Below are 27924 nucleotides of genomic sequence, written 5' to 3' on the forward strand. Positions count from 1 at the left end.
CCATTTATTTTACATTTTTCACAGAGTTCGCATGAGTGATAACATACAATATCTTCTCTTTTTTGTGCCTGGCTTATTTCCCTCAGCATTATGTCTTCAGGGTTCATCCATGTCGTCATATGTTTCACGACCTCGTTCATTCTTACTGCTGTGTAGTATTACATCATGTGTAGATACCACATTTTGTTTATCTGCTCATCTGTTGGAGGACGTTTGGATTGTTTCCATCTCATAGCAATTGTGAATAATGCTGCTATGAACATTGATATACAGATGTCTGTTCATGTCACTGCTTTAAGATCTTCCGGTTATATACCGAGAAGTGAAATTGCTGGATCGAAGGGTAACTCTATATCTAATTTTCTAAAGAACTGCCAGACTGTCTTCCAGAGTGACTGTACCATTCTACAGTCCTACCAGCAATGAATAAGGGTTCCAATTTTTCCACATCCTTTCCAGCATTTGTAGTTTCCTGTTTGTTTAATGGCATACAGTCTAATTGGTGTGAGATGGTATCTCATTGTGGTCTTAATTTGCCTGAAGATGAACATTTTTTCATGTGTTTTTCTGGTCATTTGTATTTCCTCTTCAGAGAACTGTATTTTCATAGCTTTTGCCCATTTTATAATTGTACTATTGTCGTTGAGTTTGTAGGATTTCTTTATATATGCAAGATAGCAGTCTTTTGTCAGATGTATGGTATCCAAATATTTTTTCCCATTGAGTTGGCTGCCTGTTCACCTTTTTGATAAACTCCTTTGAGGTCTAGAAGCTTTTAAGTTTGAGGAGTTCCCATTTATCTTTTTTCTTCTGTTGCTTGTGCTTTGCGTGTAAGGTCTAAGAAGTGACCACCTAATAATACAAGGTCTTGAAGATGTTTCCCTACATTATCTTCTAGGAGTTTTATGGTGCTGTCTTTTATATTGAGGTCTTTGATCCATTTGAGTTATTTTTTGTGTAGGGTAAGAGGTAGAGGTCCTCTCATACTTTCGGATATGGCGATCCAGCTATCCCAGCCCCATTTGTTGAATAGAGTGTTATATCCCAATTCAGTGGTTTTGGGGGCCTTATCAAAGATCAGTCGACCATAGATCTGGGGGTCTCTCTCCAAATTCTCAATTCAATTCCATTGATGAATATATCTATCTTTGTGCCAGTACCGTGCTGTTTTGACTACCATGATTTCATAATAAGCTTCAAAGTCAGGGAGTGTAAGTTGTCCCACTTTGTTTTTCTTTTTAGAATGTTTTTAGCAATTGGAAGCATCTTTCCCTTCCAAATAAATTTGAGAACTAGCTTTTCCAGGTCTGCAAAGTAGGTTGTTAGAATTTTGATTGGAATTGCATTGAATCTGTGGATGAGTTTGGGTAGAATTCACATCTTAATGACATTTAGCCTTCCTATCCATGAACACAGTATAATTTTCCATCTTTTTAGGTCCCCTTCTATTTCTTTTAGTAAAGTTATGTAGTTTTCTGTATAGGCCTTTTACATGCTTTGTTAAGTTTATTCCTAGGTACTTGATTTTTTTAGTTGCTATTGAGAATGGAATCTTTTTCTTTAGTGTTTCAGTTAGATCAGTTCTGGTGTATAGGAACATTACTGACTTATGTGCATTTTTCTTGTATCCTGCTTCTTTGCTGAAGTTACTTAGTAGCTCAAGTAACTGTGTCATGATATCTCAGGGTTTTCCAGATATAAGATCATATCATCTGCAAATAGTGACAGTTTTACTTCTTTCCAATTTGTATGCCTTTTATTTCTTTGTCTTGCCAGATTGCTCTGGCTAGCACTTCTAGCACAATGATGAGTAACAATGGTGACAGCGGGCATCCTTGTCTCATTCCTGATCTTAGAGGGAAGGCTTTCAGTCTCTCGCCATTGAGTACTATGCTGTCTGTGGGTTTTTCATATATGCCTTTTATCATATTGAGGAAGTTTCCTTCAATTCCTACCTTTTGAAGTGTTTTTATCAAAAAAGGATGCTTGATTTTGGTGAATGCTTTTTCAGCATCTATTGAGATGATCATTTGATTTTTTCCTTTTGATTTGTTAATTTGTTGTATTACATTGATTTTCTTATGTTGAACCATCCTTGCATGCCTGGAATGAACCCCACTTGGTTATGGTGTATGATTTTTTTAATGTGTCTTTGGATTCGATTTGCAAGTATTTTGTTGAGAATTTTTGCATCTATATTCATGAGGGAGATTGGCCTGTAGTTTTCCTTTTTTGTGGCATCTTTACCTGGTTTTGGTATTAGAGTGATACTAGCTTCATAAAATGAGTTAGGTAGTTTTCCATTTTCTTCAGTGTTTTGAAAGAGTTTAAATAGGATTGGTGTCAGTTGTTTTTGGAAAGTTTGGTAGAATTCCCCTGTGAAGCCATCTGGCCCTGGGCTTTTATTTGTGGGAAGCTTTTTGATGGCTGGTTGGATCTCTTTGCTTGTGATTGGTTAGTTGAGGTTTTCTATTTCTTCTCTGGTCAATCTAGGTTGTTCATGTTTTTCCAGGAAATTGTCCATTCCCTCTACATTATCTAGTTTGTGGGCATACAGTTGTTCGTAGTGTTCTCATAATTTTTTCAATTTCTTCGAGATCCACAGTAATGTCGCTTCTCTCATTTATTATTTTGTTTATTTGGGTTTTCTCTTTGAATTTGTCTTTCTAGCTAGGGGCTTGTCAATCTTGTTGACCTTCTCAGAGAACCAACTTTTGGTGTTATTTATTCTCTATTTTTTGTTGTTGTTGTTGTCCTCTATGTCATTTATTTCTGCCTTAATCCTTGTTATTTCTTTTGTGCTTGGTTTAGGATTAGTGTGCTGTTCATTTCAGTTATTCCATTAGTTCTTTGATTTTAGCTCTTTATTCTTTTTTAATGTATGCATTTAGAGCTATAAATTTCCCTGTCAGTACCATCTTCACTGCATCCCATAAATTTTGATATGTTGTGCTCTCATTTTTGTCTCTAGATATTTAGCAGTTTCTCTTGGTAGTTCTTCTTGAACCCACTGATTGTTTACGAGTCTATTGTTTAACCTCCAGATATTTGTGAATGTTCTAAATCTTTGATGGTTATTGACTTCTAATTGTATTCCATTGTGATCAGAGAATGTGCTGTGAATAATTTCAATTTTTTTAAATTTATTGAGGCTTGTTTTATGGCCCAGGATATGATCTCTTCTGGAAAAAGTTCTGTGATCACTAGAAAAGAATGTGTATCCTGGTGATTTGGGATGTAATGCTCTATATATGTCTGTTAAGTCAAATTCATTTATCACATTGTTTAGGTTTTCAATTTCCTTATTGGTCCTCTGTTTGGTCTATCTATAGGAGAGAGTGATGTATTGAAATCTCCCACAATTATTGTGGAAACATCTATTGCTTCCTTCAGTTTTGTCAATGTTTTTCTCATGTACTTTGGTGCACCGTGATTGGGTGCATAGACATTTATGATTGTTATTTCTTCATGTTGAATTGTCCCTTTTATTAGTATATAGTGACCTTCTTTGTCTCTTTTAACATCCTTGCATTTAAAGTCTGTTTTATCTGAATTTAATATTGCTACTCCTTTCTTTTGGTTGTAGCTTGCAATGGAATATTTTTTTTCCATCCTTTCACTTTCAATTTCTTTGTGTTTCTGGGTCTAAGATGAGTCTCATTTTGTCCATCATATCCATGAGATCCATTTCAAATTTTCCAAATTTTTTCTCCATTTGTTCTTTTGTACTTTCACTCTCCAAAACATTTTCTTCCATTTCACTTACTCATTCTTCAGGTTCATCTAATCTGCTGCTGTGTGTTTCCAGGTTCTTTTTAATTTGATCAACAGTTTCTTTTATTTCTATAAGCTCATCTATTTTTTTATTTCCTCTTGTAAATTCTTCTTTATTCTCTTCTAGGGTCTTCTTCGTGTCCTTTATATCCTGAGCCTTGATCTTGTTGTTTGTAATTACTTCTTTGTTTAATTGCTCCAAGTTCTGTGTCTCCTCTGGTTTTTTGATCTGGGAATTTGGGTTATCTGTATCTTCTGGGTTCTTCATATGCTTTAAAAATTTCTCTTGTTTTTGGCCTCTTGGCATTTGCTTATTTTGATAGGGTTCTTTTAGGATATTTAGGCTTATTTGAACAGTTATCTATAATTTGACAGAGCTACAGGTTGGTGGAGTGCACTTTCCCTGACCTACCAACAGATGGCGCCCTCCGCCCTGGCCACCTATTACCTTCAAGTTAGTTCTTCCCAACTTCATCTGTGCAGCCAGTGGAGGTCCAAACCTTGTGGAGGTTCAATCAGTTCACCAATTTTCCCTGTGTAGTTGGAACCACCGGCCCTGAGGGTGAGGGGGTTTGCCCTGTGTTGTTAGGCAGGGAGATGTCTTTAAGACCCAGAACTCCTAGCCATTCCTGGGGCTGCGCATGTAATAGGGCTGTTGCACGAGTCCCTCCCTTTTTAGTTTTTATGTACTAGAACAGCTAGAAGGAAATACCTGAAACTGTTGAACTGCAATCCTCTATTCTTGATTCTTGAATATGATCGTATAACTATATAGCTTATAAGGTGTGACTGTGTGATTGTGAAAACCTGGTGGCTCACACTCCCTTTATCTAGTGTATGGACAAATGAGTAGAAAAAAGGGGGACAAAAAGTAAATGGGTATTAGGGAGGAAAAAGACTATGAGATGTTTTGGGTTTTATTTTTTTACTTTTATTTTTAATTTTATTCTTTTTTTTTGAGCAATGAAAATGTTCAAAAAATTGTTGTGATGAATGTACAACTGTGTGATGATACTGTGAACAACTGATTGTACACTTTGGATGATTTTATGGTATGCGAATATATCTCAAAATTCATTAAAAAGTACAACACTACTAGTATTTATATTTACTTATGTCTTTTTTATCTTTACTGAGGATCTTTATTTATGTGGCTTTAGTTGATTGTCTAGTGTACTTTCTTTTCAACCTGTGCATCTGTTTCTTTTTCCCTTTTTAAAGGGAACAATTCCAAACATTCTTCATGTATGTATTATATTTGTTTTGGGTCTGGTAACTTTTTCCAAGTTAAAGTTGTTACCTTGCAATCTTAGTTTGGTAAGAGTTACCATAAATATGTGTTGACCATACCATACAACTTTTTGTATCTCTGGAGATGATCATAGCAATTTGTGGTCTTACTTCACAGTAGTTTTAACTTCACATGTGAGGGTATTTTGACCTGTGAGCTTATGTTCCCATTAGGCAGTGTGCCTGGGAAAAGACCAAAAGCCAGACTCTGATGCATGTCTCTCCAGTTGGATTTAAGAAATGGGTGGAGAGCCCCATAGATTCACTACTGATCACCCTTGTTTGCTCCTGCTTCACCAGGCAACTCTTTTCATTGGGGTTTTATCTTTCAACATTTACACAGAGGCAGCATCCAGAGAAAGAGGCTGTGTTCCTTATTGTAATCCAACAGCTCTGGGGATGGGGGGATTTAATAGTTCAGGAGGAGTAGGAGCAGATGCCTCACTAGCCATATTTCTCTCTCTAGCAGGGCTCTTTCTTTGCTCTGGAGTTATCCCACTGACATAGTGGCCTGGGCTACTGCTTCAGTTTTCTGGTGAAGACATAGGCAGTGATGGTCTCAGGACAGTTCAGAGAAAGGAGGAGTGGTCAGAACTTAAAGACTTTACTTCCAACCTAGCTTTTCCCTGTCTTCTTCTATTATTATCTCCATCTTCAGACACACACAAGCTAGACTGCATGAGTGTTTAGTCTTCCCAGGATTTTTCACTGTCAGTTCCACGAATCCAAATTCTTGGACAGTTTCTCCAGGGTCAGTTGAGAGAGAAAACAGAATTTGTACACATTTAACATCTAGGCAGGAACTACTGATTCTTTTTTATTTAAACTTCTATCATATTTTCATTTTCTAAATACTTTGTGGGTAGGTGCATATTTTGTTAGTGTTTCTTTAATTGGCATCTTATTCCTATTTAATGATGCCAGATCTTCTGTTGTTTCTTTGAGGTTATTTATATTTCTTTGAAATTTTCTTCTGCTCTTGAATTGACTCTGTTTTCTCTTATGTTAAAGGCTTTCCCCAAATGTCTGATAAACCTTGGCTTTCTACTTATTTTTAGGAGTGAGATACCTCAAAGATGGTTGGAATCCCTGTATAGCAGGGAATAGGATCTGGCTATGTAAATTTATTGAGGACTGCCCAGTGCTGGTGACTATTGGTCTTTTCTTCAAGGCATAATTTTCCCAATAGGGTTGTCCTCCATGTTTCCTCCTGGAGTTATGAGCCTGATTACCAGTGTTCTGGGGTTGAAGTTGCTGTAAGACAATTCTGTTAATCCTTTGTTCTCAGTTCAATACCATGCCCACAGCTGTGCCTGATGTTCCTGAGTCCAGATTCTCTCTGGTGCCATTTTTCTAGATTTGTAGTCTTCTGTAAGAGTACAAAAGTATAATCATCCTTCACTGTGGGGTAGGGGTCTAAGGTCTCACCCATTGTTTCCACAATCTTTGAACTTATCCTTCAGCTTCTAGCATTCCCTGTGCACTCCACTATTAGAGGTGCCTGATGCTCAATTCTTGTATCTTCCTGAGGATCTGCACCATGATTCACTAAATTTACCCACAGTAGGCTCAAATGTTGGCTTTCTCTAGATTGCAGAGTTACCACTCATCCATTGACTTTGCAGCATCCAAGTTTTATTGCTATTTCCTCTCCAGTGTCCTTTGTCCTATGGGGTTTTTCTTTCCCCTAATTAAGCTTGTACTGTAATTTTACTATGGATTATTTATTATTTCTTGAACTCATTTGTTCAGTATACCATTTTTATCAGAAATTAGGCCTTTTTTAAAATAAGAATATGTATTTTTTCAGAAATTTATTTTTGAGGACAGTACATCTAAAGCTAATTTATTGGCTCAGAAATTTAAATATGTATTGAGTTTCTGATAGGTTTCAAGCATTTTGCCGAGAGCTGAAAATATACTGATGAAGGTAACATTCTTATCTTCCTAAGGTTTACACAGTCTTATATATAACATTATGAATTAGAATCGCTATTAAAGAAAAGCAGAGTGTTCTAAGGCTTAAAAAAGGCAGACCATAATCTGGATTGAAGATCAAGTGTGGCCTCCCTAGAAATTATGCTATTAAAGCCCAAGCAGCATAGCAGGACCCATGGTGGTGCTGCCATACTCTGTTTCTCAAATTCAAGCTGCCTGTCTTCTTAGTCACTGCCATGACCCATGAAGGATCCATTCCTTCCTCTTCCAAGGTCAGCAGTATAATTCTAAAGCAAATTATTTTCAGTGGATCCCCAACACGTCATGCTATTCACACAAGACTGTTCCTGTGTACCATTCTTACAAGATTCATTCATTACCTTAGACTTGCTGCAGACTGTCTCCCTATGTGATTATGCTAATAATATGGCCTTATAGCTGAGTTGCTGTAGGTCTGACAATTACCCAAAAATTTCAGAACAAAGAGTATGATGCTATATGCTTATATACACATATACATAATTTGAATCACTGTATAATGCAGACAATGATCATAAGCAGTGTGTATTCACCAAGATTACCAGATGATTCTAATCCCCACCAGAATTGGAGGATTCTAGAGGACATCCTCTTCAGCTTCTTCTATTACCTCTTCTAAATCTCCGTGCTTTTTCTGTTATACAAATTGTTTAGCCACATTTGAGAACTTTCTAAGCATTTACTTTCCCAGATACTATTTTCAACTTATTATCCCATTTTTTCTTTAATAGTTTAACTTCTCCCAGGACAGAAAAAAAAAAATTGTCTCTTTAATTTTCTTTCAGATCTGGAATCAATGTGTGAGACCAAGATATTATCTCTAAAGAAGAGAAATTTCAATCGAGTAATATTTGCCCACAGAGACATGCCTACTTTTATTCAACCAACATTTTGTAATCCACATCAAAAAATTATTAATGAAGGGGAACACTGTGAATGTAAGAAATTCAGAAAGGCTTTTAATCACTACTCACAATTTATTCAACATCAGAGAATTCTTTCTGGTGAAAAACCCTATGAATGTAAGGAATGTGGAAAATCCTTTAGTCGTGGCTCACTCATTACTCGACATCAAAGGATTCACGGTGGTGAAAAACCCTATGAATGTAAGGAATGTGGCAAGGCCTTCAGCTGTAGTTCATATTTTTCTCAACATCAGAGGAGTCACAGTGGTGAGAAACCCTATGAATGTAAGGAATGTGGGAAAGCCTTTAATTATTACTCAAACTTTAATGATCATCGGAGAATTCATACTGGTGAGAAACCCTATGAATGTAAAGTATGTGGGAAAGCCTTTACTAAAAGTTCACAACTTTTTCCACATCTGAGAATTCATACTGGTGAGAAACCTTATGAATGTAAGGAATGCGGCAAGGCCTTTACTCAAAACTCAAGACTTATTCAGCATCAGAGAATGCATACTGGTGAGAAACCATATGAGTGTAAGGAATGTGGGAAGGCTTTTAGTAGTGGCTCAACACTTACTAATCATCACAGAATTCATGCTGGTGAGAAACTCTATGAATGCAAAGAATGTGGAAAGGCCTTTATTCAGAGTTCAGAACTTATTCAACATCAGAGAATCCATACAGATGAAAAGCCATATGAATGTATTCAATGTGGGAAGGCTTTTAATAAAGGTTCAAATCTTACTAGGCATCAGAGAATTCACACTGGTGAGAAACCTTTTGATTGTAAGGAATGTGGAAAGGCCTTTGGTAGTCGCTCAGACCTCATTCGCCATGAGGGAATTCATACTGGGTAAATGATCGAAAAGAACTTTTTGTAAACCTTTTTGATATTTTTTAAAGCAAACAATGCATGATCAAAGGGTCTCCTGGTAAGCCAATTTTTTAATGTGTTTATAATTTTCATTTTTATTTAACTTGTTAGTCATTCAAATTTGTTTTAAAATGTGACTTCTAGGTCTATATTAAACCTGTCCTCCCTCTCTCAAAAAAGAATCTATCTGAAAATTAATTCAATAATTCCTTCTTTGTTGTTTTGTTCATCTTCTTGGTAAAATGTAATGTTTGTGTTTATATTAGTTTTTGTTTTAGAGCCACCTTTTCTATGCCTGTGTTCTGTAGATCTCTGTTTCCAACTATACTATACTGTAAGTTGTGTTACATATATATCATTTAATTCCTGGGAGAATTGTAATTTTGTTTTTGAAAAGAGCTTTATTTTTTCTTTTTATAAAATTAATGTTTTCTGATTGTAAAAGAAAAGTTTTTCTTTCTTAAAACAGAGAAAAACAAAGAAAAAAAGTAAAGATTATTTGTATAATACCTGCCAGAGATGACTACTTTTAAAATGTAAAATCTTTCCAGATTTTCCTAAGTGTAATCTTAGTATGCATGCTGTACTTTCATTGTGCCAAAATGTACTGACTTCTGTTTTAGTAAATATTGATCTCTTTATCCTTTTATAAAAACTTATTTTGAAATAATTTCAAAATTATAGAACACTTGGATGAGTAATCCAAAAACAATACTGACAATGCCAATATATGTGCTACCCAGATACCCAGATTTACCAGCTTTTCACATTTTGCCACATTTGCTATATCATTCTATCTACCTGCCTATTTACTAAACATTTGAGAAGATTGCACCATGCTTCTTGAACACTTAATACTTCATATATATTTCTTGAGAACAAGAATATTCACTTATGAGACCATGTTAAGTACAGTTATTAAGTTTAAAAAATTTAACATTGATATAAGGCGTATAGTCCATAATCCAATTTTTTTCATTTCTTGCAATAATGTTCTTTTGGGCATTTTCTTCTGTTTTATTAGATCCAGTCCAGGATCATATATTGCACTTATCTATCATTGTCTCTTTAGTCTCTTCTCTCTCTCTTTTTTATAATTGTGGTAAAATACATACAACCTAAAACTCTCCATCTCAGCCATTCCCAAGCATACATTTCAATGGTATTAATCACATTCATAATGTTGTGTTACCATCACCACTATCAATTACCAAAAGTTTTCATCACCCCAATCATTATGCTTTATCTTCCCATTCTCCCTTTTTTTCTGCCCCTAGTAACCTGTAATATACTTTCTGTCTCCAAGAATTTGCATATTCTAACATGTAAGTGGAATCATACACTATCTGCCCTTTTTTCTGGCTTATTTCACTCAACATGATGTCTTCAAGGCTCATGCATGTTGTATCTTATTGTTATTTTTAATGATGTCATAGATGACTTCTCTGTGGTTGACTATCATTTTGAGAAATAACTACCAACAAAGAGTACTTTCTAAATTTTTGCAATTTTAAAACTTTCTAAATGCAAATTTATTGATATTTTTTGTTGCTGATTTGTTTTCTTTGAAAACATTAATTTTCAATGCCGAAAGAACTCATGGAGATTTTCTCTTTATAAAATATTACAACCACCAAGAGCCCCAGTCACTTCACTGTAATCACTGCTATCTGTTTTTCCAGACATTTTCTTACTGTTTTTTGCTTACACAGTTATGCACACACATATATGTATGTACATGTATGTTAAATACTTGTAGAAATGTAGGTGCTATTTTATAATTTAAATAAATGTATAACTATATATACTTATGAGAATTAAGTTAATAATGTAAAAAGTGGGAAGTCTTATATAGTAAATGTTTTAATGGATGTTATCCATATTAACATCAATATCTTCATCATTATTATTTCTGAGAAGGACTTTAACCATATTACATACCTTAGTTGATGTTTAAGTCTGCTAAAGCTGATGAATAGCAATATGCCAGAAATGGACTGGCTTTTAACAATGGAGATTTATTAGCTTACAAGTTTATAGTTCTAAGGCCATGAAAATGTTCAAATTAAGGCATCAACAGGATGATACCTTTTCCCTGAAGACTGACAAGCAACCTTCAAGTATTCTGTCATATGGCCATGAACATGGCGGCATCTACTGGCCTCTCCCTTCTCTCCTAGGTTTTGTTGCTTCCAGCTTCTGGCTTCAGTGGCTTTCTCTGTTTCCGGTGTATAATCTTTTAGCTTCTGTCTCTCTTAGCTTCTGCAGGGCTTTTTTCTATCTTCTCTCTGTCTTTTATCCTCTTATACAATAGGACTCTAGTAAGAGGATCAATACCACCTTGAATGAAGTGGGTCACATCTCAGTTGAAATAACATAACCACAATGTCCCACCTACAATAGGTCTATACCCACAGGAAAGGATTAGCTGATCTTTTCTGAACATGATCTTTTCTGGGGTACATACAGCTTCAAACCATCAAAATTAACATCAGAGAATTCCTAATGAGAAATACTGGTAAGTGTAATGCTTACAGGAAAGTTTCTGATCAACTCTTTATTCAGCATGCAGTTAAAAAAAATAAATAAATAAAGGTCAAGAATAAATTAATGTATGGCTAGGTCTACATTCATACCTCATTTTTCATTAGGGAGAGAAATTTCATGGCAGTCTAAAAACCTACTTACATGAAGACAGTAGTTGAAAAGTTGTTCTAAAGTCAGAGAAAGACAAAAATTTTACTCAATAATCATGTCCTCAAAGCAGAAAATATGTAGGTCATTTTTTTTTTAGAATGGGGAACGTATTAAAGTAGGATAGACAACAAATATCTGAATACTGATAAGAGCCCACCAAAGAAGAAGGGAAAAATGGAGTTTAAAAGATCAACCCTTGCATTTTGAATTATTTTTAAATGAATGAAAGTGAACGCATTATGTAGAAAAACCTGACAGCTTATAGCCCAATATGTATTCGGATAAAAATGTATTGCCCTCTTGACATGTATATATTTAAATGTCAAGGGATTATTAATAAATGAACTAAATGTACATCATAAAAATCTAGAAGAATAACAGTGTCATGGCCCAAGAGGGCTTTGGTAGCCAAAAGACTAAAAGCACCGGACACATTCTGAGACATGAGCCTTTTTTTTTTTTTTAATTAAATTCAGTTTTATTGAAATACATTCACATACCATACAATCATCCATGGTATACAATCAACTGTCCACAGTATGATAACATAGTTATGCATTCATCACCACAATCTATCTCTGAACATTTTCCTTACATCAGAAAGAACCAAAACAAGAATAAAAAATAAAAGTGAAAAAAGAACACCCAAATCATCCCCCCCATCCCACCCCATTTGTCCTTTAGTTTTTATCCCCTTTTTTCTACTCCTCCATACACTAGATAAAGGGGGTGTGATCCACAAGGTCTTCACAATCACACTGTCACCCCTTGTAATCTACATTATTATATAATTGTGAGACATGAGCTTTTATTTTGGGGCTTACCTGCAGGGTGGGAAGTTGGTCACATGCCCTAAATTCAGGAGCTTCTCTGAATGGATTCAGGAGCTGCTCTGAATGGTGGTCGGTTCAGAGCTCAACATGAAGATACTCTGCAAAAGCAGGGGGTGCCAGGGAGTGGTTTATAAGGATTAGGACATAGACATTCAAATGGGTATGAGAGGGGTGAGGGGTCTTGTGATGTAGGGAGGAATTGATTGTAGTCAACAGGAAAGAGGGGAGGATTATAGATTATCGTGTAACCTCAGAGTTTCAGGGAGGAAGTAGTTTCAGGAGGAAGGAAAGCTATCCTGGAGAGTGAGTCAAACCTTAACTGTCCTAGGTCAAGCAAGCTCCTGTGTGCAGCCTTCAAGGCACTTGGGGAAGGCCCTGGGCCTGGGGCTCCCACAAACAGCAAAGTAAATTTTAAAATAATGGAAAGTACTTGAAGAAATAAAGATCTCCAGTCAGATAATGACATGGGTAAATATAAGTACAGATGCCAGTTGTATGGTAATTTTGGTTTTTAACTCCACTTTTTTCTTCCTCCACAATCTAAAAGGCAAATGCAGAAAATATGATAAATCAATGGTTTGGGACTCATAATGTATAAATATGTATATTATATATCCAACTATATAAAGGTGGAAATGGAGGGTTATAGGAAAAAAGTTATGCTGTTGAAGTTAAGTTGGTACCAAAGCAAATGAGATTGTTACAGATTTAGGATGTTAAACTTACATAGTAACCACAAAGAATATATCAGAGACTATGCAAACTCAGAGACAGAAATTGAGTACAAATTACCTGGAATGTCGGGCAAGGGAATGGGGAGTTAATCCAAAATGAGTATAGGGATTCTTTTTGGGATGAAGGGAAAGTTCTATTAATAGTTGTGAGGGTGCTGCAACACAGTAAATGTGATTAGTCCCAGTGAGAGGTACGCTTGGGAGGGGTTGAGATGGGAAGATTTATATTGTATATATGTTACAACAATTAAAGAAAAAGCAAAACTGAAGAGATGACAAATGCAAGACATGATACTGAATGGGATCTAAGAATGGAGGAGAAAAGGCTTAGAGGGACAATACTGGGATATAAGAAAAATGGAATATAGAATATAAGCTTTATGTCAATGTTAAATCTCTTGAATTTGATAAATGCACTTAAGTTGTTTGCATGAGTGGATATTCTTGTTTGTAGGAAATGTGTATGAAGTATAATGTGTGAAGCCTCCTTTCAAGTGCTCAGAAGGATGGATGGATGGATGGATAGATGGCTACATGGCATGGTGCATCAAGGGTGGTAAAATGTTGAAGTTGGTGGATATGAGGGGCTGGGGTTATGTTGGAGTTCTTTTGCATGGGATTTGTATTATTTGGGGGTCTGTTCTATAAATTGGAAATTATTTCAAAATAAAAGGTTAAAAAAATAGAAGGTGTTCAAAATAAAAAAAAGAAAAAATTGTTTAACATAATAAAAGTGTATCCGTGACAAGCTGGGTGATTTTAGTGAGGAAAAAAGGAAGACAAGTGAATACGTGAGATACGGAAATTATAAGTATTGGAGAGATTAAAAATATCCCTGACTTTTAGTAGAAAATGGAGGGGAAATAAATATCTTGTGGTAGGAGGTGGTTTCCTAGACCTTATGCCCAAAGTGCATACAGTGAAAGAAGAAATAGATAAATGGGATCTCATTAAAATTGAATACATTTGTGCATCAAAGGACTTTGTCAGAAAAGTAAAAAGGCAGCCTATGCAATGAGAGGCAACATTTGGAAACCAAATATCAGATAAGGGTTTAATATCCAGAATATACAAAGAGATCCTACAACTCAACAACAAAAAGACAAAAACCCAATTTTTAAAATGGGCAAAAGACATGGAAACTTTTCTGAAGAGGAAATACAAATGGCTCAAAAACATGAAAAGATGCTCAACTTCACTGGCTAATAGGGAAATGCAAATCTAAACCAAAATGAGGTATCATCTTACACCTACTAGAATGGCCATTATTTAAAAAAAAGAAATTGCAAGTGTTGCAGAGGATGTGAAGAGGCACACTTACTCATTGTTGGTGGGAATGTAGAATTGCCCAACTGCTCCGGAGGACAGTGTGTCAGTTCCTCAAGAAGATAAGTATAGAATTGCCTTGTGATCCACCAATCCCATTACTAAGTATATATTTGGAGAAACTGAAAGCAAGGACACGAACAGACATTTGCATACCGATGTTTATAGTGGCATTATTCATGATTGCCATGAGATGGAAACAGCCCAAATATCCATCAAAGGATAAGTGGGTAAACAAACTGTGGTATATAAATATGATGGAATATTATGCAGCTCTAAGAATAAAGTCATGAAGCATATAACAATGTGGACGAAACTTGACATTATGTTGCAAAATAGGAATAAAAAGGACAAGCACTGTATGGTCTCACTAATATGAACTAACATTAATGAGCAAACTTTGAGAGTTAAAGTTGAGAACACAGGTTATCAGGAGATACAAAGAGGACAGAGATTGGGCATTTGATGCTGAAAGAGTATAGAATGTTCAACAGGATTGATTTGATAGATCCAGAAATGGATAGCACAATACTGTGTGATGGCAACACAATAGTGTCAGTATACTAAATAAAGATGAGTGTGAGTATGATTGAAAGAGAAAGGCTAGGGGTATGTATGACACCAGAAGGAAAAATAGAAGATGAAGACTGAGACTGTATAACTTAGTGAAACCTAGAGTGGTCAGTGATGGTGAGTAAATGTACAAATAAAAGAATGTTTATATATGAGGGAGAATAAATGAATGTCAGCTTTGCAAGGTGTTGAGAATGGGATATATAGGAGAAAAATACAATCGGTGCAAACTAGAGTCTATAGTTAATAGAACCACTGTAATATGCCTTATATGTTTCATATATATATATATATATATATATATATATATATATATATATATACACACAAAAGTCATATGTCTAAGAGGGGGATATAAGGGAGGGGTATGGGATTCTTGGTAGTGGTGGTGGTGGTGGTGTCTGAGCTTTTTGTTTTATTTGTCATTTTTTTTCCTCTTTTCTCATCTTCCTTTATTTGTGGAGTAAATGGAAATGTCCTCATACAGAATTTGATGGTGAATGCATAACTATGTGATTATACTGGGAACCACTGATTGTTTACTTAGCATAGAATGTTTAAAAAATAAACATGGAATCAAGTGCTGGACAAAATTTGGAGAGAGGGATGTACCTAATAACTCTTGGTGGGGAAGTAGAATGCTGCAGCCCATCTGGAGGGCAGTGTGATGGTTCCATGGGAAGCTAAGTATGGGGTTGCCATATGGTCCTGCAATGCCATTACTGGGTATATACTTGGAAGAGCTGAGAGCAGAGACATGAATGCCGCTGAGCAGAGGAGGGAGCACCTCTCCACACCCATGCATGCATCTCAGTAATTAGCTGGGGAGATGATCCTCCTCACATGACCAGGAGCTCCCATGAGGGAACCTGGGACATAGCAGATCTGTGTCAACTGAATTTAGTCTCTTTCCATGGAATCCTGTGTGTACACAGGGGAGAGGCAGGGATAGGTGAGGGTGCCACAGGGAAGCACCAGGAGCCCCTCCCACAACAAAACAGGCTTGCAGGTTCACAGCAGGCAAAGAGTGGGTACATTTGACCTGGAGGGTGAGATGTGCAGCTCCACAGCCTGACAGTGATCCATATGGAGTGATCCACCTGGGAATCACCAGACCCACAGTATCCTTAAGCAGACTCCCTAACAAACTGCACAGGGCCCACACTGCACTCCCAGGGCTGGCAGTCCCCAGTGCACATGTAGAATGGTGTGCTGACTGGATTTCCACCTGGTTTGGACCCTGCTTAGTGCACAGGTAAAGAGAGGGAAGTTGGCTTGAGGATAAGAGGTGGCTCAAGGGTGTCATCTGCTGGAAAGACAGGGCAAGTACAATTCATCAAGCTGTGGCTCTGCCGGAAAAAAATATGTAAATATTTAAATAATCATGTATTTCCCAAAATAACCTTATCAAGATAAGCAAAAACCCTGAAGGCAACAAAAAAATCACAAAGCACATGCAGACCCAAGAAGATATGGACAAGCCAAATGAGGAGATAGTACTAGGAGTAATTAATTAAAGAAGTACACACAAATCTCCAAAACAACTTCAATGGTTTGGCTAAAGACATAAAGGACATCAAGAAGACTGTAGAAGAGCATAAAGAAGAATTTGGAAGATTAAATTTAAAATCTTATGGAAACAAAAGATACTCTAGTATATTAAAAATATACTAGAGACACAACAGATTTGAAGAGGCTGAAGAAAGAATAAGTGAACTAGAGGAGAGAGAAATTGAATACAAATGCAAAAAAGAATAAGTGGTGAAAAAAAATAAAAAAAATTTTGAAATAGATTTCAGGGAAATGGTCAACATTAAGTGCACAAATATAAGAATCATTGATGTCCCAGAAAGAGAAAAGAGTAGAGGGCTAGGATAAGTAATTGAGGACATAAGTGGGGAAAACTACCCAACCCTTATAGAAGGCATAAAAATGCAAATCAAAGAAGCCAAACAAACTCCAAATAGACCCATTCCAAGACATATACTAATCAGATTGTCAAATGCTGAAGACAGGGAGAAAGTCCTGAAATCAGCAAGAGACAAGCAATACAGCACATACAAGGGAAACCACATAAGACTAAGTAATGAGTCCTCAGCGAGCACCATGGAGTTGAAAAGGCAGTGGTATGACAAATTTAATATTCTGAAAGAGAAAAATGGCCAACCAAGTATTCTTTATCCAGCAAAGCTCTCCATCAAAATTGAGGAAGAGTTTAAATTTTCACAAACAAATGCGAAGAGAATTTGTTAACAAAAGACCTGCCCCACAGGAAATACTAAAGGGAGTTCTACAAGATGAGAAAGAAAGGAGAGAGAAATCTGCAGAAGGGCACAGAACTGAAGAGTATTAGTAAGGGCACCTTAAAGGAAAAATAAATGGAGTGGGGGAAAACAGATCTGACAAATAAGAGCCAAAGGATAAGATGGTTGGTTCTACAACTGCCTTAACATTAATAACTTTAAATGTGAATGTATCCTAAATCAAATGCTCTATAAATACTCTTTGACAGTAGGGGTCTTCTGATCTCATATCCAGCTGCATCTGGAAGGGGCAAGAGTTCACAGGCTTGCTAATGTATCAACTTATTTTTATATTAGTAAACTTGTTCCTTTAAACATTAAGCACTCTTTTAGTAAATATGTGTTGAATTTGAAAAAATAAAAAGGACAATTCACCAAGAACCAATAACAATTATAAATGTTTGTGCACCCAACCAAGGTGCTCCAAAGTACATGAGACAAACATTGGCAAAACTGAAGGCAGCAAAAGATGTTTCTACAGTAATTGTGGGAGACTTCAATACACCACTCTCTCCTATAGACAGATCAACCTGAGGGCAAATAAGGAAATTGAGAACCTAAACAATGTGATAAACATATTAGACTTAACAGATATATACAAAGCATTACATCCCAAATTACCATGATATACATTCTTCTGTAGTGGTCATGGAACTTTCTCCGGGGTAGCTCATATCCTGGGGCATAAAACAACCCTCGATAAATTTTAAAAGATTGAAATTATCCAAAGCAAATTGACCACAATGCAATGCAACTAGAAGTTAATAACCGTCAAAGATATAGAACATTCACAAATAACTGGAGGTTGAACACTAAACATCTAAATCAGTGTATCAAAGAAGAAATTGCAAGAAAAATTGCTAAATATCTAGAAACAAATGAAAATGAAAACATGTCATATCGAAATGAGACGCAGTGAAAGCAGTATTGGGGAAATTTATAGCTCTAAATGCATACATAAAAATGGAAGAAAGAGCTAAAATCAAAGAAATGATGGAAAAACAGAAGAAGCTAGAAAATGAACAGCAAACTAATCCTAAAGCAAGTAGAAGAAAATAAATAAGAATTACATCAGAATAAATGATACAGAGAACAAAAAAAAAAAACAAAAAAAAAACAAAAAAAACAAAACAATAGAACAAATAAAACCAAACTAGGTTCTTTGCGAAGATCAACAAGATTGACAAACCCTCAGCTAGAATGACACAGTCAAAAAGAGAGAAGACCCAAGTAAACAATCAGAAATGAGAAGGGGAACATTACTGTGGATCCTGAAGAAATTTTAAAAATTTTAAGAGGATACCATGAACAACTGCACCAACAAACAACATATGAACAGCCTACACTTACAAGAGAAGAAATAGAAGACCTCAAAAAACCAATCACAAGAGATTCAATTAGTCATCAAAAATTTCCTACAAATAAAAGCCCAGGGCCAGATGGCTTCACAGGGGAATTTTACCAAACTTTCCAAAAAGACTTGACACCATTCCTAATTAAACTCTTAAAAAATCGATGAAAAACAAACACTACCTAACTCATTTTATGAAGCTAACATCTCTCTAATGGGAAAAGCAGGTAAAGATACTAGAAGAAAGGAACACTACAGGCCAATCTCCCTAATGAATAGAGATGCAAAAATTCTCAACAAAACACTTGCAAGTCGAATTCAAAGACACATTAAAAGTATCATACATCATGACCAAGTGGGGTTCATTCCAGGCATGGAAGGGTGGTTCAACATAAGAAAACCAATGGACTACAACACATTAACAAAACAAAAGGGAAAAATCAAATGATCGTATTGATAGAGGCTGAAAAAGCATTTGACAAAATTCAGCTTCCCTTTTTTATAAAAACATTTCAAGAGGTATAAATTAAAAGAATCTTCCTCAATATAATAAAGGGCATATATGAAAAACCCACAGCCTGCATAGTACTCACTGGTGAGAGACTGAAAGCATTCCTCTTAAGATCAGGAGTCAGCAAGGAGGCCTGATGTCACCACTATTATTCAACATTTTGCATGAATTTCTAGCCAGAGAAATTTGGCAAGAACAAAGAAATAAAAGATATCCAAATTGGAAAGGAAGAATTTAAACTGTCATTATATGCAGATGATATGATCTTATATTTGGAAAATCCTGAAAAATTGACAATAAAACTACTTGAGCTAAAAACTAATTCAGCAAAATGGTGGGATACAAGATTAATGCACAAAACTCAGTATTGCTCCTATACACCAGAAATGACCTAACTGAAGAGACACTCAAGAAAAAAATTCCATTCATAATAGCAACTAAAGAAATCAAGTACCTAGGAATTATCTTAACCACGGACTTAAAGTACCTCTACACAGAAAATTATAAAACTTTACTAAAAGAAATCAAACATGACCTAACTAGGTGGAAAGATATTCCATGTTCATGGATAGGAAGGCTAAACATCTTTAAGATGTTAATTCTACCCAAAAGATCTACAGACTCAATGCAATTCCAAACAAAATTCCAGCAACCTAATTCAAAGACTTGGAAAAACTAGGTATCAAATTTGTTTGGAAGGGAAACAGGCCTCAAATTGTCAAAAACTTTCTGAAAAGGAAGAACAAAGTAGGAGGACTTACACTTCCTGACTTTAAAGCCTACTGTAAAGCCACAGTGGTCAAAACAGCATGGTACTGGCACAAAGATAGACATATTAATCAATGAAATTGAGTCAATGGTTTTGAAATAGATCCCCCAGATCTATGGTCAATTGATTTTTGATAAGGCCCCCAAATGCACTGAACTGGGACAGAACAGTTTCTTCAACTAATGTGTCTGAAAGAACTGGATATCCATATCCAAGTGAATGAAAGAGGATCTCTACCTCACTTCCTATACAAAAGCTAACTCAAAGTGGACCAAAGACCTTAATATTAGAGACAGTAGCATAAAACTCCTAGAAAATAATATATGGAAACATCTTCAAGACCCAGTAAAAGGAGGTAGCTTCTTAGACCTTACACCAAAAACACAAGCAACAAAAGAAAAAAATAGATAAATGGGAACATCTCAAATTCAAAAGTTTCTGTCCCTCAAAGGACTTTGTCAAAAAGGTGATAAAGTCAAAAGGTGAAGAGACAGCCAACTCAATGGGAGGAAAATATTTGGAAACCACGTATCTGTTAAAAGAGACTGATATCCAGCATTTACAGAAATCCTACAACTCAGGCACAATAATACAAACAGCCCAATTATAAAATGGACAGGGAGAACCTAAAATGGCAGCTAGGTGAGACAGGGAAAAAAAAAAAAAAAAACACCTCTTTGAAAAATACTAGATAAAATCCAGAAAGTGACCCAGAACACCAGTTCCAGTAATGCACCAGCCAGACAAGGTCTGCTAAATCCACAGGGACCATGCATTTGGTGAAACCAAGAGTCTGCATTCTGAAATGAGTGAATGAGCCAGCTGAAAGTCTGGCGGCCGCTCTGCAGTGTGGGGAAACCATGGGTTGACGTTTGGAGATGGACTAGTTCTTTAAGGAACAAAAAAAAAAAACAAAAAAAAAAAAACCCGGGAGCGGCTGCAGATATGGCAGTGAGAACTGCGCAGTGAAGCATGGCAAGAGCAGGCTGTTGCCAATGCCTCAGTGTCTGGCATGGAGGATAGCCCTTCCCACACCTGCTGCTGATTGTCTCAGGCCAGGGGAACAGAGGGGAGCCAAAAGGAGAAAGAAACTGCATCCCTTGCAGCCATCTCCCCGGCAGGCTGGAGACACTCCTGCCTGGGGACAGAGCCATAGCCCAGAGCGCGCCAAGAGTGTTTCCCACAGCATCATGCACATGTCACAATATCAGCCGTGGACAGTGGCCTTTAGGGCACCCACAGCTAATTGTCCCAGAGCTGAGAAGGTGGAGCTGTGCAAAAAGGGGGAAATTAACACGCCCCATTCAACCACCTTTAAAGCAGGCTGGGAACACCCCTGCACTTGTGACATAGCACAGCCTTCCCTCAGCAGAGGTCCTGGAAGAGCACGGCTGGGAAGGGGGACCTGTTCAGAAATGCCAGGGATCCTACGCCAATATCAAAGACTTGTGGGTCAGTGGCAGAGACGATCTGTGGCAAGACTGAAATGAAGGCTTAGACTCTTGCAACAGCCTTAAATCTCTAGGAAGACCTGGGAGGTTTGATTATTAAAGCTGCCCTGCCTCCCTAACCATGCACTCACCCCACATTCAGGGTGGACAGCACCAACAACACACCCAAACTTAGTGCACCAATTGATCCCCAAAGAATCAGATCCCCACACACCATAAAGACAAAGTTGGGGAGAACTGACTTGAGGGGAATATATGACTCATGGATGCCATCTGCTGGCTAGTTAGAGAAAGTATATGCCACCAAGCTGTAGATCTGACAAATTAGAGATCGGTATTTTTTATATCCAGGAAGAATCCTATCAAGTAAAGCAAATGCCAAGAAGCCCAAAACAACAGAAAATCTTAAAGCATATAATAAAACCAGATGATATGGAGAACCCAAACCCAAACACCCAAATCAAAAGATCAGAAGAGACACAGTACTTGGCACAATTGATCAAAGACCTAAAATCAAACAATGAGAGCATGGCACAGGACATAAAGAACATGAAGAAGAGCATGGCACAGGATATAAAGGACATAAAGAAGACCCTAGAAGAGCATAAAGAAGAAATTGCAAGAGTAAATTAAAAAATAGATCTTATGGAAATAAAAGAAACTGTTAGCCAAATTAAAAAGACTCCGGATACTCATAATACAAGATTAGAGGAAGTTGAACAATGACAACATCCTTGACCACCACAGAATGGAAAATGAAAGAACAAAAGAAAGGGGAAAAAAATAAAAAAATTCAAAGTGGATCTCAGGGATATGATAGATAAAATAAAACATCCAAATTTAAGACTCATTGGTGTCCCAGAAGGGGAAGAAAAGGGTAAAGGTCTAGAAAGAGTATTCAGAAAAATTGTTGGGGAAAACTTCCCAAACCTTCTACACAATATAAATACACAAACTATAAATGCCCAGTGAACTCCAAATAGAATAAATCCAAATAAACCCACTCCAAGACATATTCTGATCAGACTGTCAAATACTGAAGAGAAGGAGCAAGTTCTGAAAGCAGCAAGAGAAAAGCAATTCACCACATACAAAGGAAACAACATAAGACTAAGTAGTGACTACTCAGCGGCCACCACGGAGGCGAGAAGGCAGTGGCATGGCATATTTAAAATTCTGAGAGAGAAAAATTTCAAACCAAGAATACTTTATCCAGCAAAACTCTCCTTCAAATTTGAGGGAGAGCTTAAATTTTTCACAAACAAATGCTGAGAGATTTTGCTAATAAAAAACCTGCCCTACTTCAGATACTAAAGGGAGCCATACAGACGGAGAAACAAAGGAGAGAGAGAGATAGAGAAATTTAACAGACATATATAGAACATTACATCCCAAATCACCAGGACACACATTCTTCTCTAGTGATCACGGATCTTTCTCTGGAATAGACCATATGCTGGGACATAAAACAAGCCTCAATAAATTAAAAAAAAAAAATACAATTGAATGTATTCAAAGCACATTCTCTGACCACAATGGAATACAAATAGAAGTCAATAATTTTTGATTTGTAACTCCACTATTTACTTCCTACAGGATATAAAATACATAAACTCTAATGACAAATCAGTGGTTTCGGACTCTGTAAAATATTTAATTTTTGACAAGAACTACATAAAGGTGGGGGAATGGAGGAGTATAGGAACATAGTTTATGTGTCCTATTGAAGTTAAGTTGGTTCAAATAAAAACAAGATTGTTATAGATTTAAGAGGTTAAATTTAAGCCCCACAGTAAACACAAAGAAATTATCAGAGAATATGACCATAGAGGTGAAAAGTAGAGTATGGGTTACAAGAAGTAGGGGAAGGGGCAATGGGGAGTTAAGAAATGAGTGTAGGGCTGTTTGGGGTGAAGGAAAATTTCTAGTAATGGATGGTGGGAAGGTGATAGCATTACAACATTCTAAATGTGATTAATCCCACTAATGGAATGCTAGGGAGGGGTTGGAATGGGAAGATTTAGGCTGTATATATGTTTCCACAATTGAAAAAAAAAAAGAAAAAGACAGTCTAAATAGATGACAATTAAATGCCAAGGATGATCCTGCATGGGATCTGAGGATGGAGGAGAGGAGGCTCAAAGGGACACAGTTGGGACATAAGAAGAAAAAAAAGGAAATATAGAATGTAAGCTTTGTATCAATGTTGAATTTCTTGAACTTCTTAGCTGTGCTTAATGGGATTGCATAAAAGAATGTTCTTGTTCATGGGAATTGTATATGTGAATTATATTGTTTGTTCAAGGATGTGTGCAGCTTGCTCTCATATGTTCAGAAGACAGAGCAATAGATGATGGATGATAGGGAGGGAGGGAGGGAGGAAGGGAGGGAAAGAAAGAAATGGCTGCATGATAGCATGTTAAAGGTGGTGGATCAGGGTATCGGGGGAGGGCGGTCAGGGTATGCTGGAGTTCTGTGTATGGGTTTTGTATTATTTTTGCAACTGTTCCTGTAAGTTTGAATTTATTTCAAAATAAAATTTTGAGTGAAGTACACCAGAAATACAGGGGAACACTTTAATGCCTCACCAATATGTACTAACTACAATGTGTAAACTCAGAATTGAATCTTAGAACATAGCCTAACGTGGACATAATAATTATAATAGTCCCTAGATTGTAAGCTCTTACAGCAGTTAACTCTATCCCTGAATTGTAATGCCTATCTCTAAACTCTGAGATGCTGATCCCCTAGCGTATAACCTGACTGGTCTCTGGAACAATGCATATCTCTGAGACACCTGTAACTCAGAGCTAGAGCTCGGCAGATATGAATGTCAGTATTAGTGCATACAGCCACTGTAAAAAAAAAAAAAAAAAAAAAGCTAAAAAAGAGCCCATACTTCAATTAGTGATATGAATGAAGCAGGTCTGGTTAAGACCAGGGCAAGCCAGGCCAAAGGGTAAAGGTTGAAACTGATTGTGTTTTAAAACTTCAACTTCCATATGAGACCAAGGGAAGAGATATCTATTTGGTACAGGATCTAAATTTTCTAAACGGTACAACTCTACAGTCAATTTGTTCAAACACCACAATTGCATGGAACTTTGAATAGGAAGTGAGATACAGAAGGTTAGTGTAGGCTGGAGTGAAATAGTGACACATCCCAGAATAATTTGGGCAGATAATAAAAAATATATTTACAGCCTCCCCCTCCCCAGCCCTAAGGATCTGGGGGAAGGTGCGGATGTGTTGGACATCCTCACCTGGACTGGTGTTGATGTTATCACAAACATTGGGACTGGCGGTTTGATGTGCTGAGCCCTCGATCATGGGACTTGCCCTTATGAAGCTCATTACCACAAAGGAGAGTCTAAACTTGCATGTAATGGTGCCTAAGAGTCTCCCCCTGAGTACCTCTTTGTTGCTCAGATGTGGCCCTCTCTCTCTCTAACCGAGCCATCTCAACAGGTGAACTCGCTGCCCTCCCCTCTACATGGGACCCAACTCCCAGGGGCGTAAATCTCCCTGGCAATGCAGAATATGACTCCCGGGGATGAATGTGGACCTGGCATTGTGGGACTGAGAGTATCTTCCTGACCAAAAGGGGGATGCAAAATTAGACTAAATAGTTTCAGTGGCTGAGAGATTTCAAATGGAGTCAGGAGGTCACTCTGGTGGACATTTTTATGCACTATATAGATAACACCTCTTAGGTTTTAATGTATTGGAATAGCTAGAAGTAAATACCTGAAACTACCGAACTCCAACCCAGCAGTCTGGACTCCTGAAGACAATTATATAATAATGTAGATTACAAGGGGTGACAGTGTGATTGTGAAGACCTTGTGGATCACACCCCCTTTATCTAGTGTATGGAGGAGTAGAAAAATGAGGATAAAAACTAAAGGACAAATGGGGGAGATGGGAGGATGATTTGGGTGTTCTTTTTTCACTTTTATTTTTTATTCTTGTTCTGGTTCTTTCTGATGTAAGGAAAATGTTCAGAGATAGATTGTGGTGATGAACGCATAACTATGTTATCATACTGTGGACAGTGGATTGTATACCATGGATGATTGTATGGTGTGTGAATGTATTTCAATAAAACTGAATTTAATAAAAAAATAAAAAATAAAAAAATAAAAATAAAATAAATAAATAAAATGGACAAAAGATATGAAAAGACATTTTTCCAAAGAGGAAATGCAAATGACTAAAAAACACATGAAAAAATGTTCATCTTACTAGCTATTAGGGAATGTAAATCAAAACCACAAGATATCTCACACCAATATGAATGGCTGCCATTATACAAAGAGGAAACAACAAACGCTGTAGAGGATGTGGAAAAATTGGAACTCATTCATTGATGCAGCTGCTTTGGAAGACAGTTTGGCATTCCTCAGAAAGCTAGATATCGAGTTACCCTGTGATCTGGCAATTTCAAGCTCGATATATACCCAGAAGAGCTGAAAGCAGTTACACAAACAGACATTTGCACACTGATGTTCATAGCGGCATTGTTCACAATTGGCAAGAAATGGAAACAACCCACATGTCCTTTACCAGATGGATGGATAAACAATGTGGTATATACATATGATTGAATATTATGTATCAGTAAGAAGGAACAAGGTCATGAAACATGACAACATGGATGAGACTTGAAGATAACGCTGAGTGAAATAAGTCAGACACAAAAAGAGAGATATTGTAAGTTACCACTAATATGAACTCCCTGAACAGTGTAAAATCAGTGTCTTATAATGTAGAATTTAGGGGAACTGGAGATAGAAGCTAGTGAATGGGGAATGATTAATATGTACAGACACATTAAAAGAGTGTGAACATAAAGGTATGGGAATGGACAGAGTTGATGGTTCATTAGTGGGACTGTAAGTATCAGTGCCACACTGATGGTGAACATGATTGAAAGGGGTTGTTTAAAGGTTTGTATCCCACAGATTAGCTCTACAAATAGAAGTAAGTGCTTGCATGATCTACTTTTAAGGTATGACACTGGTACAAAGAGTTAACAAAAAGACTTGACACCATTCCTAACAAAACTCTTTTTAAAAAAATGGTATATGGGGAAAACTCCCTTTAAAAAAAAGGAAAAAAAAGTAAAAGAATATTGTCATACATAGAAATTAAGTATTTAAAACAGACCAAATATCAATTCCCTAACCATATTTTTGTTTCCCTGTATTCCACATCTATATTCACCTGACTTGGCTTTTCTTCTTATCATATCAATTTATAGACAAAAGAGATTAATTATAGCAACCAAAGTTGCTTAAATTCATGAAAATTTGTTCCCCAAAAGAGAACAAATATTGCATATTATAGACTATTTAATAGGAATATCTTACCAGTACTACACTAATACTATAGATAAATAATTAGGGGCTGATAAGAGATTCGGAGTGTTTGGGGTTATGATAATTGTTTAAAATTGCGAGATGATGATGGTATAACTAAGTGAAGATAATGTGAGACATTGATTCTTTATCTTGGACAGAATATATGTTATGTGAAATTAGAAATCCCCTATTTAATAAGTCAAGCCCTCAATCTTGAGGTTTGCTCTAGTGAAACTTATAGCTGAAAAGGGGAGGCTAAACCTACCTATAATTATGCCTGAGAGTCACCTTCAGAGAACCTCTTTTGTGCTCAGATGTGGCCTTTTCTCTCTAAGCCCAACTCTGCAAGTAAATTCATTATTCTCCCCCTTAGGTGGGACATGAATCCCAGGGTTGTGAATCTCCCTGGTAGGACACAACTCCCAGGAATGAGCCTGGCCCTGGCATGCAGGGAATGAGAATGACTTTTTGACCAAAAGTGGGGAAAGAAAGGTAACAAAATAAGGTTTCAGTGGCTAAGAATTTTCAAATAGAGTCAGGAGTCTATCCTGGAGGTTACTCTTATGCAAACTCCAACTAGCTAATCCAAATGCCAACAGTATGCCAAGCCCTAATCAACAGTAGTCCTGAAAATACTAAATAATATCTAGGTCCCATCTGAGTCTCTATAAAAAGTTTCACTCACTAAGTTTACTTTTCAGATACTTAAATCCTCCAGAGTGTTTCTCTGCCAGATAAGTCCCAAAACCCAGAGTTAACAGCCTCTCCAAGAGCATCAACCAGATGCATCCCTCTTCCCCATAGGGTTGACATCCCCTTACAATATGAACAAGTTAGGGTGGTCACTGCCCAGATATTCCTGAAGATTGAGAATGATCAAATGAGAGAAAGGGGTAGCAAGAGACAAGATAGAATTTAACAAAGGATTATGAATACTGAATATATATATATATATTTCTAAGGAGCTAGAATAGCTAGAAGGAAATAACTCACATGGTGGAACTGTAACCCATAACATGCTTTGAAATTTGCTCTATAACTGCTTGTTAAATCATACTTTGAAAGGTATCACTTTTCTGTATATATAGTTCACAATAACAAATATAAGAAGAAATTCAACTGTGAACTTTGAAAACATTAAGCTAAGTGAATGAAACCAGACACATAAGGCCATATATTGCGTGATT

General features: G+C 36.7%; 1 protein-coding gene across 2 annotated transcripts in view; it reads left to right on the forward strand.

Annotated features, from left to right (window-relative positions):
- Window positions 1–9732, forward strand: part of ZNF829 (zinc finger protein 829) — a 51172-nt gene extending 41440 nt beyond the window's left edge. For both annotated transcript variants that reach the window (XM_037820267.1, XM_037820268.1), the window contains exon 5: window positions 7827–9732. In XM_037820267.1, coding sequence (XP_037676195.1) covers window positions 7827–8806 — 980 coding nt within the window. In that variant the 3' untranslated portion in view covers window positions 8807–9732. The remainder of the gene's footprint in view (window positions 1–7826) is intronic.
- Window positions 9733–27924: the final 18192 nt, after the last annotated feature.

Source organism: Choloepus didactylus, chromosome 27 (assembly GCF_015220235.1).
Source record: "Choloepus didactylus isolate mChoDid1 chromosome 27, mChoDid1.pri, whole genome shotgun sequence".
NCBI classification, from domain to species: domain Eukaryota; kingdom Metazoa; phylum Chordata; class Mammalia; order Pilosa; family Megalonychidae; genus Choloepus; species Choloepus didactylus.